Source organism: Medicago truncatula, chromosome 5, assembly GCF_003473485.1.
Source record: "Medicago truncatula cultivar Jemalong A17 chromosome 5, MtrunA17r5.0-ANR, whole genome shotgun sequence".
In the NCBI taxonomy this organism is placed as follows: Eukaryota; Viridiplantae; Streptophyta; class Magnoliopsida; order Fabales; family Fabaceae; genus Medicago; species Medicago truncatula.
The window spans coordinates 41132501-41151732 of NC_053046.1; the positions used below are offsets into that span (position 1 = coordinate 41132501).

The window sequence follows — 19232 nt, forward strand, 5'->3', positions numbered from 1 at the left end:
ACAATTGCCCTATATATTCGTATAATCAAAAAAATTGACAAACCACCCGTAAAAAAGATATTGAAATCCCTTTTTTTATGTATGAACCATTGTTAAGAGTTATTTTTACTTGAATCTATCACCTGCTCAACTTTGGGAAATACATAGCAGGAATTAAGGTCATTATACGCCCTCCAAATGCTCCACACTGTAGCGTGTCAAATTAGAAGCATCCCCCTTAGCTTTTTTCTTTTGACTAAGATAGAAGCAACAACTTTCTAGCAAGAAAAAAGGTCCCTCGACAAGACCATATACACTCATAATTATGAAGAATCAATGTTTTATGCGCTTATAAAAATAGCTATTTGTTTTGGTAACAAGTGGCAATATTATAATTTCATACTTGAAATATATGGTAACATACTAAGAAAAAAGTACTACACTAAAACTTTTGTCTTCTATAAGTATTATTAATGTTTTTATTTTTTATTTATATATTATAATAATTTTTTACACCCCCTAACCTAGGGTCCTGGATCCGCCACTGGTTCCATCTTCCAAGGATTAGTCATACGAATACTCCTCTGCACTAAGTTACTAACGTTCATTGGACATCGGTTTATTAATTATTTTGTTTTGATTTTCAATATGTGCTATACAAGAGTTGCTCCCTTCTTAAAAAAAAAAAAAACTGAGAGAGAGAGTTGCTACGTAACATAAATCAAGTATAGTGATATTTTTTAAGAAGCAAAATTATAGTGATATTTTTTAAGAAGCAAAACTAGTCTATCAAAATTGACACCGAAGAATCAAATCATGTATAGTGATTAATCGCTTGAATCCAAATATCCATAAGAATTTAACATATAGTCTTTTCCGTCTCCTCATACCCCTTCCTCATATCGCTTATCAACTAAATATTTTATTTAAATTTTTAATTTACTTTTAAGATTTATCTAGCATAAATATCTCAACAAACTACTCTTTATATTTTAAATTTTTTCTGATCATCAATAATATCAATCGAGTCTATTTCCTTTTCTTTATTTTTGAAAAATCGATAGTCTATCTTTTGTTTTGTAATTATTCTCAACAAACAATTCATTATATTTTAAAATTTTCTATCATCAATAGTATCAGTCAATAATATATTAACCGGATCCCGTCAATAATATATTCTTATTCTGTATTTATGAAAGTTAGTGACTATAGAAAAAAAACAATTTTATCTCATCTTTATCATTTGACGCATCAGCCTACTTTTACTCTTTTGTAACAAAAGTTCCAATCTAGAGGAGATATAGCAAATAAATATCAGAAGATTGAAGTGTTTTTGTAACCAATTTTTTTTATATAATTTTATCAAATCCCTAACCTTTTTAATTTTCCAAATACAAATTTTGAAAAAATCCATCAATCTGAACAAGAAACTCAATCTGGGCAAGAGAAATTCGAATATGGACAAGAAACTCAAAATCGTGTCTGATTCGAATCTTACAATAGAAATTCGAATTAAAATCGTTCCCCTCAACACCTTTCTTTGATTTTGATACGTAAATTTAATAAATTTAGGGATTTAAAAAATTGGGAGTCTTTGAATAATTCTTTTCCATCTGATTTTGTATTTCTGGTTTAGAATTGGGTTTGAAGAAAGAAGAAAATGTCATTGTTATTGTTGTGAGAGAAGATGGATAACAACGTTTGATTGAGAGAAATGGAGAAAAAAGAAGAACAGAGAAAGAAGGGAGAATAGGGACGAGAGAGAGAGAGAGAGAGAGAAGAGAGGAAGGAGGAAATGTTGTTGTTATTGTTGTGGTATTGTTCTTGTTGAACAATCTGATTGCGTTGTTGTTGAACAAAGTTTGGTTGTTTATTTTGAAATTTTGTTCTTGTTAATTCTCTAAAATGGATTAATGATGATGATTAAGAATAAAAATAGGTTGATTTTTCCATAATTTTTTCTTCTTCCATGTTTATGTTTGGGATGATGAAAATGAGAGGAGAAAGAGATAAAGATTATATAATCTGAAAATTCCAATTAAAATATGAAAATTATATAATATGGAAATTCTATTTCATTTTATTTGGCAAAATCTTAATTTCAGAATTTTTCAAAAAAATTTAATATAGAAAAAATTCAAAAAAATTTATAAAATATTTTTTGAAATTAACAAAATTAGAAAAAAAAATTCGGATATGGATCCTCTGCAGCGGCAGGACGTGCTGCTGTTGTGATTTTGTGTGTAAGGAGAGAGAAATCATAAATAAAAAGGGAAGAAGTAATGATGAGAGAGAGAGAAATCATGTGAGAGATAGGAACATAAAAGGGCAGCAGGGAGTGCAGGAGAGAAAGTGCTGCAGGTGATCCAATTTCCAAAAATTCATATATTTTTATAAAAGAATAAATTCTGAAATTTAATTTTCAAAAAAAAAAAATAGATAACATTATTTTTTCGATTTTTTTTTATTTCCAAAAAAAATCTGGAAAATTTTCTTATTTTTTTAAGCATTAAGGTAGTTTAGGTATTTCACATCTTTAGTATTATTTTTTATAAAAAAATTATTACGTGTGCCACATGACACATCATCTCATTTATACAGTCAGATGACCTTAGAGGGTAAACCAAAGAATCTTTATTTTATAAGGGGAATTTCCAAAAAAAAATTCATAGGAGGCAAACCAAAAGACCCCCAAATAGCAGGAGTAAAAGTCTATCAACCCTTGTTTCTAGGTGGCATTTAGGGTGGGTGAGGGAAAGAGTTTTCCACTATGGAAAAGTTTTTTTATACCATTAGATTAGAGAGGAGTACTGATTTTATCATGGGTTGTGCACACTATATCATTTTCCTCTTTCATGTTTTTTGAACAAAATTTTCCTCTTTCATGTTGTCTTCAACCTCATCAATATTTACATTTTTAATCTGGAAATTTACATTCATAAGTGGAGAAATTTACAATCAACTTATATTGAATGTTCAATCGAGTCTCTCTTGAACCTTTCATTAAGAATTCATTCTTAGATCAACAATTCTTAGATCCTTTTCTATTTATATTGTTCTGGATTTTTTTTTAAAATAAAACCTCAAAAAATTGATAGTTTACTCAACACATTGTTCGTGGGTTTTGTTTCTCTGCAATGTTATGAATATACTTCAAATTAACCAAGTTTATTTTTAATAAAAAAAAAACCCAGAAATTTATAACCCTTCTTCTTCTCTCTTATTTTTTCTATCTTTGAAACCCATACCTAGTTGATGCGGCTAAGGAGCACGTAATAAGAAGATTCAGAGCACGGAATTGAAAAGTCATCGATGAACCATAAAGAATTTGAAAACAGAAAAGCACATGTTGAGAAAAAAAATTGCAGTAGAGACATAAGATGTTTTGGGCTTTTGACAAATTTCGTTTAAAATCACCGTCGACTGAGCTTTTGCATCTAAAATTCCAGATCTCTGAAAAAAATCAATACCATGGAGGTTGAAGGACAATGTGAGAGAGAAAGAGAAAAAAATATTGTATAGATAGACCATGATAAAATTAACACACCTCTTTAATCTAATGGCTAAAAATAACTTTCCCATGTTGGGAAACTCTTTCCCCCGCCCACCCTAAATGCCACCTTGTTTCTAATATCTAAGACATGGTGCCATTTAATTTGGGAAAGGAGAGTTCTTTCCCACCATGGGAAAGTTGATCATGTCCATTAGATTAAATGAGGAACATATTCATATCATACTCTCTCAACCACTAGATTATTTTTTTATACTATCTTTCACACTCTCTCTTTCATCTCCCCACACACCCATGTGAAAGATAATATAAAAAAATAATCTAGTGGTTGAGAGAGTATGATAGGAATATGTTCCTCATTTAATCTAATGGACATGATCAATTTTCCCATGGTGGGACATAACTCTCCTTTCCCAAATTAAATGGCACCAGCTTGGTTTATACTTTATATCTAACTAAGCTGAACTAAAAGGGCAATCTTCCTGTTCAACCAAAGAGAAATCCGCGGGCTGTTTTTTGAAATTGATAAGTTATGATTGTTTTTTCAATTGATATTCACTTACCAATTTTTTTTTTGTTTATTTGCAATGTAGTCGACCTGACCGAATTGTCGCCATAGCTGAGAGGTTTGGAATGGATCCATGGGCTGTACTGGACAATGTAATTTTCCTTTGTTTCATAACCTGATTGTGAATATTTTGGTGCTGACTGCTTACCAGTTTCTGTATGTGAATGCACAAGATTTATCTATGCTCGTGCCTACACTTATGAACATCAGCATAACCTTCTTCTTGGTTTGGCTGCTAAAATGGCTGAAGAACCATTCAGACTTCTGGTGAGATGTTACTCATAGAGTAGTATAGAGTTGCCTTCCGTTGCAATATCGTGTGATGTGGGGAGTTGATTGAATATATTTTTTGCAGATTGTGGATTCTGTGATTGCTCTGTTTCAGGAAGAGATGAGAGCTTGCTGAGTGCCAGGTCTGTGAATTAGTCATGAACATGCACTAACAGATTTTTAATCCCTTTATGTTAGCTTTTACTGAAATGAAAAGTTTCTTTGCAGCAAAAATTGGCACAGATGCTTTCTCGATTGATCAAGATAGCTGAGGAATTTAACGTTGCTGTTTATATGACAAATCAGGGTAAACTCACTCCTAACTCCAACCTGATTATTGATTTTGTTCATAGCTTTTGTTTTTAGCTGTGGCTTTTACAGTAAGACTTGATGCGCATTTCTTATCTGACGATACTGAGTTTTGGTTGCAGTCATAGCTGATCCTGGAGGTGGTATCTTCATTACTGATCGAAGAAACCAGCAGGGGGGCATGTGCTAGCTCATGCGGCCACCATAAGGCTAATGTTCAGGAAGGGGAAAGGTGAACAGCGCGTTTACAAATTGTTTGATGCCCCAAACCTGCCAGAGGCTGAAGCAATATCCTTTATCAGACTTTCCCCCCTTAAAATAATCTATTCACTGAATGATTTGGAGAATTCTAAGGTATCATAATTCATGAGATTGTAACCAGTTGCATGAAGTTCAACTAATTAAGCTATTTTTCTAGGCTACTAACTGTCCTACTTCTTTGGTATATTGGTGTGGGAAATGCATATACATATAACACTGTTGACTACTTTGATTTTATTCTCTTCTGTATTTAGAATATCATTTACTGAAGTTTATATTTCTGGCATGTATCTGATGTATTTTCACATGACACAAGCTCAAATGCATGCACAACTGCAAACATTTACTTCGTATGAAGAATTCATGTATTTTTCATTATGCTGTTCTAGGTATTTTTGGGATTACGTAGAAAGGAAACAACTTGAATGGTCTGTGTCAAGTGAATGGTCTCCAAATGGGTGCTATTTCATGACAGCAACCACAACACCGAGGCTTCAAGTTGATAATGGGTATGATCTACTCATTGCCTGAAAATATTCAATCGTTTATCTTTATCCATGGGCACTCTGATTTTGTTGTTAAAATATGTATTAGATTTAAATTATGTTGAGCAAATATCTCTTGATTATGTTTGTTGATTTTTCTCCCTGTAACCAAGGGATTTAGCTTTAGATTTGATTGCAATTACTTGGTTATATATAACTTGGCTGAGAGTAATTTCGCTGAAGCAATTCAAATCATCTCATTCAACAATTATGAAAAGTGATTAATTTGATGACATTTATGAGGTGATAGATGAATCAGAAAACATGCTATGGGAGAATATTTTGCTGATGGTCATATAATTTCATCCACTAAGAAAGCATTTTTCGTTTTATTTTGCTCTTTTTCCATTGAAGGATCAAGATGTTTCACTATAACGGGTCATTGTACTTCAAGCAGATGTTTGACAAGTTATACCAGGTCAGTAGTATCTCGAACTCTTGCTGATTATTGTTTTTGTATATCCTTTCCGCAGATGTCAATGGATATGGTGTGAGTAGATTGAACTCTGGTTTTGTTGGTGCTTTAATTTCGCTAATCACTTCATTTTTGGCAGCATCTATATTTATGCTGCAGTACATTATGTATGTAATGACAATAATTGTTATGCTATCTTTTATGCCATGCTTTAGACCATGCATCACAAATATTCGGATTATGCGACCTTCGTTCTCAAATTTATGAAAAATGGCAATGTTCTGTAATTTGAACATCTCTCCGTTAGAGCAAATTTTTAAAAAGTACGTAATTCAAATGAGAATAAATCATCGATTGTATAAACTTTGTTGTGATGGTTAACATCAGAAACCATAGCTTGCAACATATTTGGGAAAGACTAAAAGTTTGGATATATCTGATAATGTGACATGGATGTGTCTATTATTTTAGTGATATATTGATGTGAAAGCTAGCATCTAACTTAACTATTTTTTTTTTTCATTCGCAGAGTTATTCTTTTTCATTTGTGGTGATCCTTATTCATTCGTTGGTGATGGCCATTGTTCTCAACTTCACCATGTTCTTGTGCACTATTGTTAATTCTGCTTTAACTACAATGATTGTGGGTGTTCTTAAAGGAGTCGGTTCTAAGGTAAGCTAGGAGTGATCCTGTGTTTGCCATAGAATTTTCTGTCACTAGAACCTAATATTGATACATAGGCATAATCCTTCCATCTTTTGTTTGTATTTTATGTGACTTATTACATTAAACAATAAATACAAACACTAATCCACCACCTTAAATCTCCAAAACAAGTACAAATTGGTCCCCTACACCACACACTTTGTTATTATATTGTCTCAATGAATAGCTTAATCAGCATTAATAATAAACTATTAGTATATACAATGCAGAAAAAAAAAAAACATGATAACATTGGTGATGCATGATTACACTCTCAACTGAGATAGTATTAGAAATTTTAAATTCTGTGACTAAATTGGTTTTTATAATCAATTAAATATATTCTCATGCTTCCTTGCTTTATAATTATTTACCATAAACATTTTAGTTAGTGTTGTTTAGTTAGAGTCCACAGAGATACTCTTAGTTTTGATGAGTATTCATGATTATAATGTCTTTTTCTATGTTCTAATTAGTGTCTAACACGTGTTCATTATTCCAATTTATTGGAGAGCTTCCCCTTTTTAGTAATTAAACTTCGTAATACGTAGAACTGATTTTTCCTTATTGAAATTAACTACTTAATTATCCATTGGATTTGAATTTTTAGATATAAAAAAGAACTGTGGATGGAACTATACTGGAAGAAGCATATGAATTGAGAAGAAAGTTTGCACTCACTCATCACAGGTGAATTGTTTCTATAACATCCTTTTTCTTTTTTTCTTTTTTTTTTTTTTTTGAGCAACATCACATCCTTTTTCTTATTTTAATTTGTGATTCTTATGAGTTATTAACTTCTGACATTATAGTGAAAAATTTGCATGAAAGCATTGCCTATCTATTTGGTTATAATTATCAAAACTTTAATGGAATTATGTTTGACTTGAAAAGTTGACTGATGTTGATTTTGCTTCTTTATAAAGGCAGTGCATGATTATTGAGGTTTAGATAATTGATGACACAAAACTTTCTACCTGTAGCATCAGGGAAAATTTACATAAAAGCATAGCAAGTATTTTAACTTTTGCATTATAGTGGAAAATTTACAGAAAAGCATTGCAAGTATTCTATCTATTTTGTTATAATCATCAAAACTTGAATGGAAGGTTAATGAGATTTTATAGCTGGTCTGCTCCGTTGTTTTTTTTTGTGTCAGTCTTTGGTTGTCCTGCTTATATGCACTGGTGTTTTTGCAGTGGTTAGGATGGTTTATGCGTCTCGGAAATTGGAATTGGATCAAACTGCTTGAGTGTTGTCCGATACACAACAGTTAGTGAAATACTTCTCTGCAATCGCGGTGTAGTAGAATCTACATATATTAAGACTTTTGCTGGTATCTTGAGATGTTTAGGGTCTAATTATTCAAGTATATGATGTAATGTTAATTGGCTTGAATAATTTTAGTTGTTGTTGAATTTATAGAATTAAATGATGGTCCTTATTTAGTGCTGTAACATTTTAGGATTGACTTAGTACACTTAGATTTTATATTGGTAAATTGGTTTCATTTGTCTTATTCAAACATGTATTAATGATTTTCAAAAAAATGTATTCAACCCGTGCTTCGCACGGGTTTATAACTAGTTTGTGAAAAAAAAAATTGTTTTGATCTCCTTTCATATCGATTAAATGTTTATTTGTATTTCATATATAATATAAATTGAATAATTTTATCGGACTTTACTTTTTTTTCTTTTCAGAACTCCAAATTACCAGAGCTCACTTCTCCTTAAAATCAAAACGTTAATTTGGTTTAGATTCTTTCATAAATAAAGATATTTGGTTGAGTTCACTTCATTGGAGGATTCTCTCCTCAACCTTGTTGTCTTTGGTTCAAGGCTTTTTTATAATTTTTTAATAATAGTATCTAATAGATACTCTCAGTTGGTAGGGACATGCATTGTTATACGCAGGGGTCAGGGTTCAAACTCTGGATACCCCACTTATTCACCTTGAAAAAGGTGAATTCAATGGCTACCTGACAAAAAAAAAAAAAAAAAAAAAAAGATATTCAACCACTCCAACAAAGATCTCCTAACAAAATGTTTAAATGGGTCTCACCAATAACTATTTACCATTTACATTTCAACAAAAACAACTTACCAATAATTATTTTATTAAAAATTGGTGTGGGGTCTACTTAAGAATGAAATCTTAAGTGCAACCTAGAGTCTTAAGAGACCCAAAAAAAAAAAAAAATCCTCAATAGGGGTACCTAAACCTCACCATTGGGGATGATCTAAGTAGACGAGATTTTGTTGAGATTATCTGTGCTAGTCGCCACATAAGACAACTACGTTGGTGATTTGTTTTTTGTGTTTATCTATACCATATGTAAAAAAATAATAATATCTTTCAGTTTTTTTGGGATGATTTTTTCTCTTTTAAAAAATATCTTCAATTTTCAATACAAATAACATAGGTAACAAATAGATAAGAATAATTTTAAATATTAAAATAAAAGTGTAACAAACATAAATGTCCAGTTTTTTCTTTGTCATTAAAAATGTAACAAACTAGATGAATGTATTTATACTTATTTTTTCATAATTCAAATTATACCCTTAAACATCCATAAGTCTTAGCTCAAATGAAAAATGCCGAAATTGTTAAGCCATGACTGGGGTGCGAACCCCGGTACTTCCACTTGTGTGTGTGAGTTTATAATGACTTTGCCACTTCGTCTATCTACCAAAAAAAATATTATACCCTTAAACAATTTTTTTTATAATAAAATTGTTGCTGGTGTCATTAAAAATGGAATTTAGATTTTTTTTTTGACAAGTTATATATATATTTTTTGTTATATTGTATTATTGTCGTTGAAATAGATAATCATGGTTAGTTTGATCAAAATCAAAATTTGTTAAAGAAACACCGTTCATAATTTTCAAATGTTAGCGCAATAAAAAGAGCGGAAAGACAGACACGTGAATTCCCATATTTTCGCCGGTTCACATAAAAAAACTAATGAATCCTACAAATAACCTAATAAGTATTCAAATTTAAATCCTAAGATATAATTGTTTTTTTAAAATTATGTAAGAAACTTCGTATAATATTCTCAATCAGATCTTTTATTGTAAATTATGTAACAAACTTGGCATAATATCCTAAATCAAAAAGATAAGAGCCTTTATACATAAGTAAATTCTTAGGCGTAACACACTCTAAACTCTTAGTACACAAATTAAAACAAACTTAAGCGTAACAGACTCTGCTATATTCCAGTAAATTCTTCTCCGTAAACCAAACCACTCTAAACTCTCGAAACCCCTTTACTATAAATAGACACAGCATGTCAACCTAGTAGTCACGAAAGCGACTTCATTAACAATCGCAAAACAAAAACCAAACACTCAACACAACCACACTTTTCACTCATCATCTTCATCGTAACATGGCTTCAGAACCTCATCGACGTGACGTCGAAACCTCCGATGAACAACTTGATGAGATTTCCATTGAAAAAGGGTTTGAAGGAAAATCTGTTCCTTCGTGGCAGAAACAGGTTACGGCTAGGGCAATAGTCGTGAGTATCATGCTATCAGTGATGTTCACTTTCATTGTGATGAAGCTGAATCTCACTACTGGGATTATTCCCTCTTTGAATGTTTCGGCTGGGTTGTTAGGGTTCTTCTTTGTCAAGACATGGACCAAGTTGCTTGAGAAAGCGGGTTGGCTTAATCAACCTTTTACCAGGCAGGAGAATACTGTTATTCAAACTTGTGTTGTTGCTGCTAGTGGAATTGCATTCAGTGGTAATTATTTTAATCTACTTGCCCCTTTATGTGTTAAAGTTTTGATTTTTTGTAAAAAGATTTGATTTTTATGTTTGATTTGTGAATTGAATTGAATTGGGGTTACTGGATTGATATGGGTTTCTGGTTTTTTCGATTTGTTGCATTGCTTTGCATGTGTTTTATTGTTTAGTGTTTCATGGGTGGGTGGGTGGGTCCCACTGTCAATAAGATAGTGACCATAACAAAATCTTCTGTTTGTGTTGGTGGTCCCCTTCACCCTTCCTGTTGCTAGTTGAAAAGTATATATTTTTTAATTTAATTTAATTTAATTAGGAGTCAATGTATTTAAAGGATAAGTCAATTTGAAGCATGATCGGATAAACTACTTAATTAAGTGTTTATAGCATGATAAGTGATTATGTATAAGTTATTTTAAAGATTATACTATAAGCTGTTTGTATAAGAAAATTTAAAATAAAGTCAAACTATTTTCAATTTAACTATAAGCTGTCATAAATAATCTCACAACTGATATAGTGCTTATATCAATTAAAGATTAAACTATAAGCTGTTTCTATAAGAAAATTTAAAATAAAGTCAAACTATTTTCAATTAAGCTATAAGCTGTTTCTGTAAGCTGTCATAATAATCTCACAACTGGTATAGTGCTTATATCAATAGATAAGAATCAAATAAGTCTTTCTAAACAGATCTTAACTGCAGGAATGTTGACTGCAAAAAGTTCTTTTCTTAAGCTATCATAATCATAATTGTTTAAAACTTAGTGATTTAAACTTGACAGGTAATACTATATAAACATATATGCTAGTAATACGATAGAGTTTGAGTGTTTTGAAGTTTTTTGTCATGCCAACTTGCTCTTTTACCCATCTTGACAAATGTTTACTTATGTGCTAGTAGTACTACCTCAGTGGACTTCCATAATTTTTAAGTTGCAGTTACTTCAATTCGATTCATTGTGGATTTTCATTGGAATGAGTGGAACCGTAATTTCTAATTGAACTCTGAGTTGGATTAATGTTTAATACTCTAATAGTTAATTGCAGTTCTGATAGAATGACCTTATTTGTTGTTGACAAATCTTTTTCTTATTTGCTGTGTAGGTGGGTTTGGTAGCTACTTGTTTGGAATGAGTCCAACTATTGCAAAACAAATTCCAGAAGCTGGCACTGCCAATGATGTTAAGAGTCTTGGTTTAGGATGGATGATTGCATTTCTATTTGTTGTCAGCTTTCTTGGTCTCTTTTCAGTGGTTCCACTCCGAAAGGTACACTAACTCGTTGCATCAACTAACTAATCAAACAAAGTATTGTATCTTTTCTATGAATAACAGTATTTTAAAAATCGAATCAGATGGTTCAACTAGTTGAACCCTGAACCAGCAACATCTACAGTTTGATTGCGGTTTCGTCCTGGTTCAATCAATTAAAAACAATTGAACATGACTTGGAAACCTCACTGCTGTGATGTTTGAATCAATTTTGAAAACATTGGAATAAATCCAAGTTCTTTGATTATTGCATGTTGAATTGACATATTAATGTTCCTTGTTGCAGATTATGATTGTTGACTTCAAATTGACATATCCAAGTGGTACCGCAACAGCTCATCTTATCAACAGTTTCCATACATCAGAAGGTGCCAAACTAGCAAAGAAGCAAGTAAAAGCACTGGGAAAGTTCTTCTCCTTCAGCTTCTTGTGGGGTTTCTTCCAATGGTTTTTCGCTGCTGGTGATTCTTGTGGATTTACAAACTTTCCCACATTTGGTCTAGAAGCCTATCAAAGGAAGTAAGTGACCCGCCTTTATTTTATTAATGATAGAATTAAAAAAGGAATTAACAAAGGATGCATTTGGATTATAAACTATACAGTATAAAAGCAACCGAAACCTCTATGTTCTCAATTATGGTGATAGGATGATGAGTTAGCAACTTTTTAGAAAATATTGCTGTTATAAAATAGATTAATATGTGTTTTAGTTCCTTTTCTTTTATTTAACATTTATTATTTATTTATGTACATAACAGGTTCTACTTTGATTTTTCTGCTACCTATGTGGGGGTTGGGATGATATGTCCATATATAATCAATATTTCGCTGTTGATTGGTGGAGTTCTTTCTTGGGGTGTCATGTGGCCTCTTATTGGTGCTAAAAAAGGAGACTGGTTCCCTGCTGATCTCAAAGAAAGCAGCTTACATGGTCTTCAAGGTTACAGAGTATGTTGTCTTTCTACATTTCAATTTTTTATTTATTTAAATTGTAGGCGAAAATCTACTATTTTGACAAATACTCCACTTTTGTAAGTATATTTTGAAATTGATATGGAAAAATAGTAGTTTCTCATTGGATATCATCGTAAAACATAGTTAATTGGATTGAAACAAGTACAAAACTGAAATTTGGAGATTTTCTGATGCAATAGATTTTTTCGATGTGACTGGTTGGTAATGTATTCTTTTGGTATTTTTCTAACTGTATTCTCTTTAAACTACAGGTTTTCATAGGCATAGCAATGATTCTTGGTGATGGTCTATACCACTTTGTGAAAGTTCTTGGCACAACTCTTATAGGTTTGTATAAACAATTGAAGAAAAAAGACAAAGGAGCACAGTCTGAGGATCCAAATGCTCCTCTCCCACCTACACTTTCATTCGATGACAAGCGCAGAACGGAGATGTTCCTCAAAGATCAAATCCCCTCATGGTTTGCTATCGCAGGCTATGTCATAATTGCAATAATCTCAATCATTACCATTCCCCACATTTTCCACCAGCTAAAGTGGTATCACATCATTTGCATTTACATCATTGCACCCGCACTAGCCTTTTGCAATGCCTATGGTTGTGGGCTAACAGATTGGTCCCTTGCATCGACCTATGGAAAATTAGCCATCTTCATTATCGGTGCTTGGGCGGGTCCAGCCAACGGCGGTATCCTAGCCAGTTTAGCAGCATGTGGTGTCATGATGAACATTGTTTCAACAGCTTCTGATCTGATGCAAGACTTCAAAACAGGTTACATGACACTGGCTTCGCCGAAATCCATGTTTGTGAGCCAAGTTATTGGAACTGCTATCGGCTGTGTTGTATCGCCTTGTGTTTTCTGGCTATTCTACCATGCTTTTGGTACTCTTGGTCAACCTGGTTCAGCATACCCTGCACCTTATGCACTCGTTTATCGAAACATTGCAATACTTGGTGTGGATGGATTCTCAGCTCTGCCGAAAAACTGCCTCGTACTTTGCATCATATTTTTCATCGCTGCGATAATTATTAATTTTGTTCACGACTTGGTTGGAAAGAAATACGCCAAGTATATTCCTGTTCCTATGGCTATGGCGATACCATTTTACATTGGAAGCTACTTTGCTATTGATATGTGTGTTGGAAGCTTGATATTGTTTATTTGGCAGAAGCTTGATAGGGCCAAGGCTGATGCATTTGCATCAGCTGTTGCTTCTGGTCTGATTTGCGGAGATGGAATTTGGTCACTTCCTAGCTCTTTTCTTGCTCTTGCTGGAGTGCAGCCACCTATTTGTATGAAATTCTTGTCTAGAGCAGCAAATGCTAAGGTTGATGGCTTCTTAGAATCTTAAAGTTGACCTGTTGGATCTCAGACACAACAATGGAAAACAATTCACAACCTACTGTACATACAACAGCTCAAAGGCAACCAGTTAACGCCATTTCACAACCATCTGCTGCACAGAAAAAACAAGCTTCAACCAACTCCAAATCACAAACAATTGCAATGTGCAACCAAGTCACAAGCATATGCATCTGCTCAACCATCAGTGGACACAGACAAAAGTCAGAAACTTGAAGACCTTTATGGAGTTTTAAGGCTATTGTTATTTTGATTATTTGAAATGATGTAATTTGATGATTTGGTGTCATTTTGATGAACGTTTATGCAATTGAAAACCTATTCTTTTATACCTTTTGATGAATGTTTATGTTAATGAGAACCTATGGTTATATATACCTTTTGAATTGATCTTAATCTTTTGAGTAATGATTACTTCCTTCGTCTCAAATTATAAGTCGTTTTGCTCATTTTGCACGTATTAAGAAATTAATTGATTTTGAATGAGAAAAATATATTGAGTTGCTTTGCAAAGTTGTTCTTAATAAATGGTAGAGAAAAATAAATTAAAGAATGGAAAGAAAATAGTGATAAATAATTAAGATTTAAGAGTATAATAGTTTGACATTAATATTTCCTTAAAAAAAAAATAGGATGACATTAATGTTAATCGTAAAGCGACTTACTTCCTCTGTTTCAATTATAAAAAATTATATAAAAAAAAAAAAAAACAATTTTCCCTAAATTTTAAGCAAAGAACTTAATTTTGACCAATTTATTTTTGTTCCAAAAATACCCTGATTTTGTTGAGTTATGTTTTCCAAAACACCTCAGTTACCATAAAATGTTTACTACTGGTTCCATCTTCCAAGGATTAGTTATACAAATACTCCTCTGCACTAATGTTCATTGGCCATAGGCTTATTGTTTGTTTTTTTTTTTTTTTTTTTTTTACACGTTTATATTGTTTTGGTTTTCAATGTGTGCCATACAATACAAGAGTTGCTCCCTTCTTTAAAAATAAAAAAATAAAAAAAGAGTTGCTCCATAACATAAATCAAGTATAGTGATTTTTCTTTAAGAAACAAATTAGTCTATCAAAATTGGCGCCGAAGAATAATCATGTATAGTGATTAATCGCTTGAATCTAAATATCCACAAAGATTTTACATATGTTCTTTTCTGTCTCCCCATACCCCTTCCTCAAACTGTTAACTATATTGTCCTTCTCTACGCCTTCTCCACCTTTTCCTCACTAGATATCTTTAATGCAGGTTATGATACACTTGGAAGTTGGAACAAGTATCTGTACAATATGAGTAAGATAGTGTAGGTAGGTAGGTAATAATGGAATGAAAATAGTAATAATTATATACACCATGAGATATCTGCTGGGGAGGTAATTGATATGAGGCAAAGTTAGTAAGAGTTAGGAAGAATAATGCAAAAAACAGCAAATTATGGTGTGGTTGGTATAACTTAACTCCATCCTAAAATTGTGATCATTCTTTTGGGCTCTTATAATATTTATTCTAATAATGCAACTATTTAAACCTTCAATATTGTAACAGGAGAGAGCGATTTACTCTTTCTTACTGCTCCTTTAACCAAAAACTATCTTATGTTTGGTGAAATGGAACACAAGCAAGAACAAGACAATGGTAACCAAAATAATAATATGTCTGGTAATGGTATTGATGTTACCCTAATGTCTCCTAAAATTCCAAAATCAGTTTCACCAGTTTCTTCTGCAGCTGAGGGGGAAACCTTAAAGCGGCCTCGTGGTCGGCCAGCTGGATCAAAAAACAAGCCTAAGCCACCTATTATTGTCACCAGAGATAGTGCTAATGCACTGAAAGCTCATGCTATGGAAGTAAGCTCCGGGTGTGATGTGAATGAGAGTTTGTTGAACTTTGCAAGGAGAAAGCAGCGTGGTCTTTGTATACTTAATGGCACCGGTTGTGTCACGAATGTAACGCTGCGCCAACCAGCTTCTTCTGGTGCCATTGTGACCCTTCATGGTCGATTCGAGATTCTCTCATTGTTGGGCTCAATTCTTCCGCCACCTGCACCACCAGGAATCACTGGTCTTACAATTTATTTAGCGGGTGCTCAAGGACAAGTTGTTGGAGGTGCTGTAGTTGGTGCTTTGATTGCTTCAGGACCTGTTGTGATCATGGCTGCATCATTCATGCATGCTACTTTCGATCGTCTGCCACTGGAAGACGATGAACTTGCTGCTGCAATGCAGAATCAGCATTACCAAAATGGACGCGCGGCACAACATCATCTCGATATCTCTGACTTATATGCAATGCCGCAAAACCTCCTCATGAATGGTGCAATGCCACCTGAGATATACTCTTGGGCACCGGGTCGAAACTTGTCAAAAACCTGAAACTTAGTTTACTATTAGTAGTTGTATCACATCCACAAAATACACTATAGGATAGCTATAATGTTACCAGATTCTTGTACAAGCAAGGGTATAAGAAGGTTGACATTGCTAAACAAGATCATATGCCTATGCTTATTCTGTTTTATTCTGTTGTATTACTATTATCAATTGATTTAACAAATTAATAAGTGCTATGATTTTTACAATTTAAGGCCTACTTTTCTTAGTTAGATATCATATATGGAGCATTTGGTGTTAAAACTAACAAAGCAAAACATGCATGCAGCACAGAATCTGAGATTCCTTCTCTAGGCCTATTGGTAAGCATTCATATGCTAAAGCAATGAGCAAAATATAAAACACCATTTATACGTAAGCAAAAACCTAATTTAAATTCCATTAAAATATACTCTTTCAAATAACAAGATGAACTTTCTTTTTCTACGTAAATCTATAAATTACAGTAAATCCAAATGCTTCTAAGTAACTATATGAACAAGCGAAATGGATATTTAGATGGTGTGACTCTAATCTATTGTAAATCATCTCTATATTAAAGCTATTACTTCTTTATACAGATTAATGACAAAACTTCACAAGTTCATCATTTTACGGATAATCAATCTTGAAATGCAAAACTGGAGTCATTCAATAAATGGTAGATCTCTTGAGTTTTAGGATGCAGCCTTCCCCCAGCTATAAACTCATGAACCTCTCCATATAATTCAATTGAACTACAACCCGGTTCTTTTTCTGTCAAGTTTTCCTTCATTAAAAGCCTTTGCTCTATTGCCTCTTCAAATTTGTTGGACGCGGCATGAACATTAGACATAAGTACGTAACCACTAGCATCACTTGGATTTAACTCATAAACCCTTTGCGCAGCTCGTCTCGCAATCTGTACATTCCTATGCTTCCTACAAGATGAAAGCAAAGATCCCCATATAATGGCATCTGGCTTTAAAGGCATGCCCTTTATGAGTTCTTCTGCTTCTTCTAGGAGTCCAGCTTGACCCAGTACATCAACAATACAAGTATAGTGTTTTATTGATGGTTCAATTTCATACTTATTCATCATCAATTCAAAATAGTCCCTTGCTTTATTAATTGCTCCTAAATGTTTACAAGCAGTTAAAACACCAATAAAACTTACAGAATCTGGCTTTAACAATTTCGAAGATTCAAGCTTAGAGAAGAACTCAAAAGCTTCTCTTTCATGACCATTCATGGCTAGCCCAATTATAATAGAGTTCCAACATGACAATCCTCTTCTAGGGCATGTCTCAAAAACTTCAACAGCATTTTCAACAGACCCACACTTACAATACATGTCAATTATTGCTGTAACAACAATAACATTCAACTCAAAATGATTCCTTTTTATATAATCATGAACCCATTTCCCATGTTGAAGTGCTCCTAAATGAGCACAAGCATTTAACAAACTCACCATTGTAAACTCACTTACTTCAAACCCTTCAACTTGCATCTTATTGAAAAGCTCTAACGCCTCCATTAATTTCCCATTCCTAACATATCCACTAATCATAGAATTCCAACTAACTGAAGTTCTTGTAATCATATCATCAAACAAATTCCTAGATTCATCAATCTCACCACATTTAGCATAACCCATAATCATTGAATTAATAGCTACAACATCATGATCATAAAGTTCCAATTTTTTTCCATCAAAAACTCTTCTAGCTTCACTCATTAATCCACCATTAGCATACATATAAATAATAGTATTACAAATAAATTGATCATTTTGAAGACCTAATTTCACAACCCTACCATGAAGCTGAGCTCCATAATGGGCATGACCCAGTTGAGCATAGGCTTTGAAAACAGAAGGGTAAGTCAAATATTGAGGTTGAATTTGCGAATACAACATATCAACAAAAAGTGATATAGCAAATTGTGGTGTTGAGGATCTAGAAAAAGCTCTGATAATTGTGTTCCAAGAATAAAGATTTGGGTTTGGCATTCTGACAAACAGTTTGTAGGCATAGTTGATGTTGCCAGATGGTGAGGCACAGAAGGTGAGTGCACGTGTGGAAGCAATTGGGTTGAGGGTAAGGCCAGTTTTGATGATGTGAGGGTAGATTTGGTGGAAGTGGTTGATGGTGGTGCAGTGGTTTTGGAGCATGGTGAGACATGGGTGGTTGGAGATGAATTTGGATATGGAAGGTGGTTGTTGTGGTGGTGGTGATTGAGAAAGTGCAGAACAAGAAAGAGTTAACATTGTTTCTGGATAATGGAAAATTGGACTATTGTTTAGTTTATAATTTCAAACCGTGCGAATATTATAATGTTTTTATCAACTCAACTATATTTATAAAATCAGTTCAATTTAATTATTAAAAAGTTAATTAAGTTTTTAGTTTCTATAAATATTCACGGTTAGTCCCTACAAAATAAAATCACACTTTTTAATTAATACATTTTCCTTAAGCATTTTAGAGACAAAAAATGATTATAATTTTTTTTGATAGGGGCTAAAATGTTGATGGAAAAATTTTATAAAGACTAAAAATGCTGATGGAAAATTTTATAAAGACTACAATGTACAATTTTATTTTGTATTGAATAAAAACAAAATTTTGAATATTTATAAAGATCATTTACTTAATTAATCCATTATTAAATTATGAAAATATAGAATTAGACAATTAGTCTCTGCATCAAATAAAAGATATAGAATTAGTTTTAGATATATATAAAATATGTCAATTTAGTTTATGATATTAAAACGTTAAACCCTCCGTTTTAAAAAAAAAAATCACTATCACAAAAAAAAAAAAAATTGTCATTAAAAATATTTATGCAATATATTTTTTACTCACATGTCTATGTATTGAATTTCATTCTATTTAAATAATCAACTAATTACAATTAAAAAGTGTTTTAGTA

General features: G+C 32.6%; 3 protein-coding genes and 1 long non-coding RNA gene across 7 annotated transcripts; 3 read left to right on the forward strand and 1 right to left on the reverse strand.

Annotated features, from left to right (window-relative positions):
* Nucleotides 1–4422: 4422 nt before the first annotated feature.
* Nucleotides 4423–5922, forward strand: LOC120580725 (uncharacterized). Of its 2 annotated transcripts, XR_005646457.1 has the most exons (5): nt 4423–4471; nt 4557–4635; nt 4760–4991; nt 5288–5407; nt 5798–5922. It is a non-coding gene; the product is annotated as an uncharacterized lncRNA (long non-coding RNA). The 2 variants fall into 2 exon arrangements; XR_005646456.1 differs by lacking the exon at nt 4423–4471 and having other exon boundaries at nt 4478–4635.
* A 3852-nt stretch (nt 5923–9774) lies between these two features.
* LOC120580732 (probable metal-nicotianamine transporter YSL7) lies at nt 9775–14314 on the forward strand. 3 transcript variants are annotated; one of them, XM_039834871.1, is made up of 5 exons: nt 9775–10328; nt 11435–11598; nt 11888–12120; nt 12360–12549; nt 12828–14314. In XM_039834871.1, exons 1-5 carry the CDS (start codon nt 9968–9970, stop codon nt 13926–13928), a joined length of 2049 nt encoding a protein of 682 aa, XP_039690805.1. In that variant the 5' UTR covers nt 9775–9967; the 3' UTR covers nt 13929–14314. The 3 variants fall into 3 exon arrangements, with proteins under 3 accessions (XP_039690805.1, XP_039690807.1, XP_039690806.1); XM_039834873.1 differs by lacking the exon at nt 9775–10328 and adding an exon at nt 10976–11112; XM_039834872.1 differs by lacking the exon at nt 9775–10328 and adding an exon at nt 11180–11317.
* Nucleotides 14315–15268: 954 nt separating this feature from the next.
* LOC11431956 (AT-hook motif nuclear-localized protein 16) lies at nt 15269–16522 on the forward strand. The gene has a single exon (XM_003617395.3). It carries the CDS (start codon nt 15540–15542, stop codon nt 16314–16316), a length of 777 nt encoding a protein of 258 aa, XP_003617443.2. The 5' UTR covers nt 15269–15539; the 3' UTR covers nt 16317–16522.
* A 159-nt stretch (nt 16523–16681) lies between these two features.
* Nucleotides 16682–18609, reverse strand: LOC11425849 (pentatricopeptide repeat-containing protein At2g42920, chloroplastic). The gene has a single exon (XM_003617396.4). The coding sequence runs from the start codon at nt 18562–18564 to the stop codon at nt 16936–16938; it is 1629 nt and encodes a 542-aa protein (XP_003617444.1). The 5' UTR covers nt 18565–18609; the 3' UTR covers nt 16682–16935.
* Between the last annotated feature and the right edge of the window lie 623 nt (nt 18610–19232).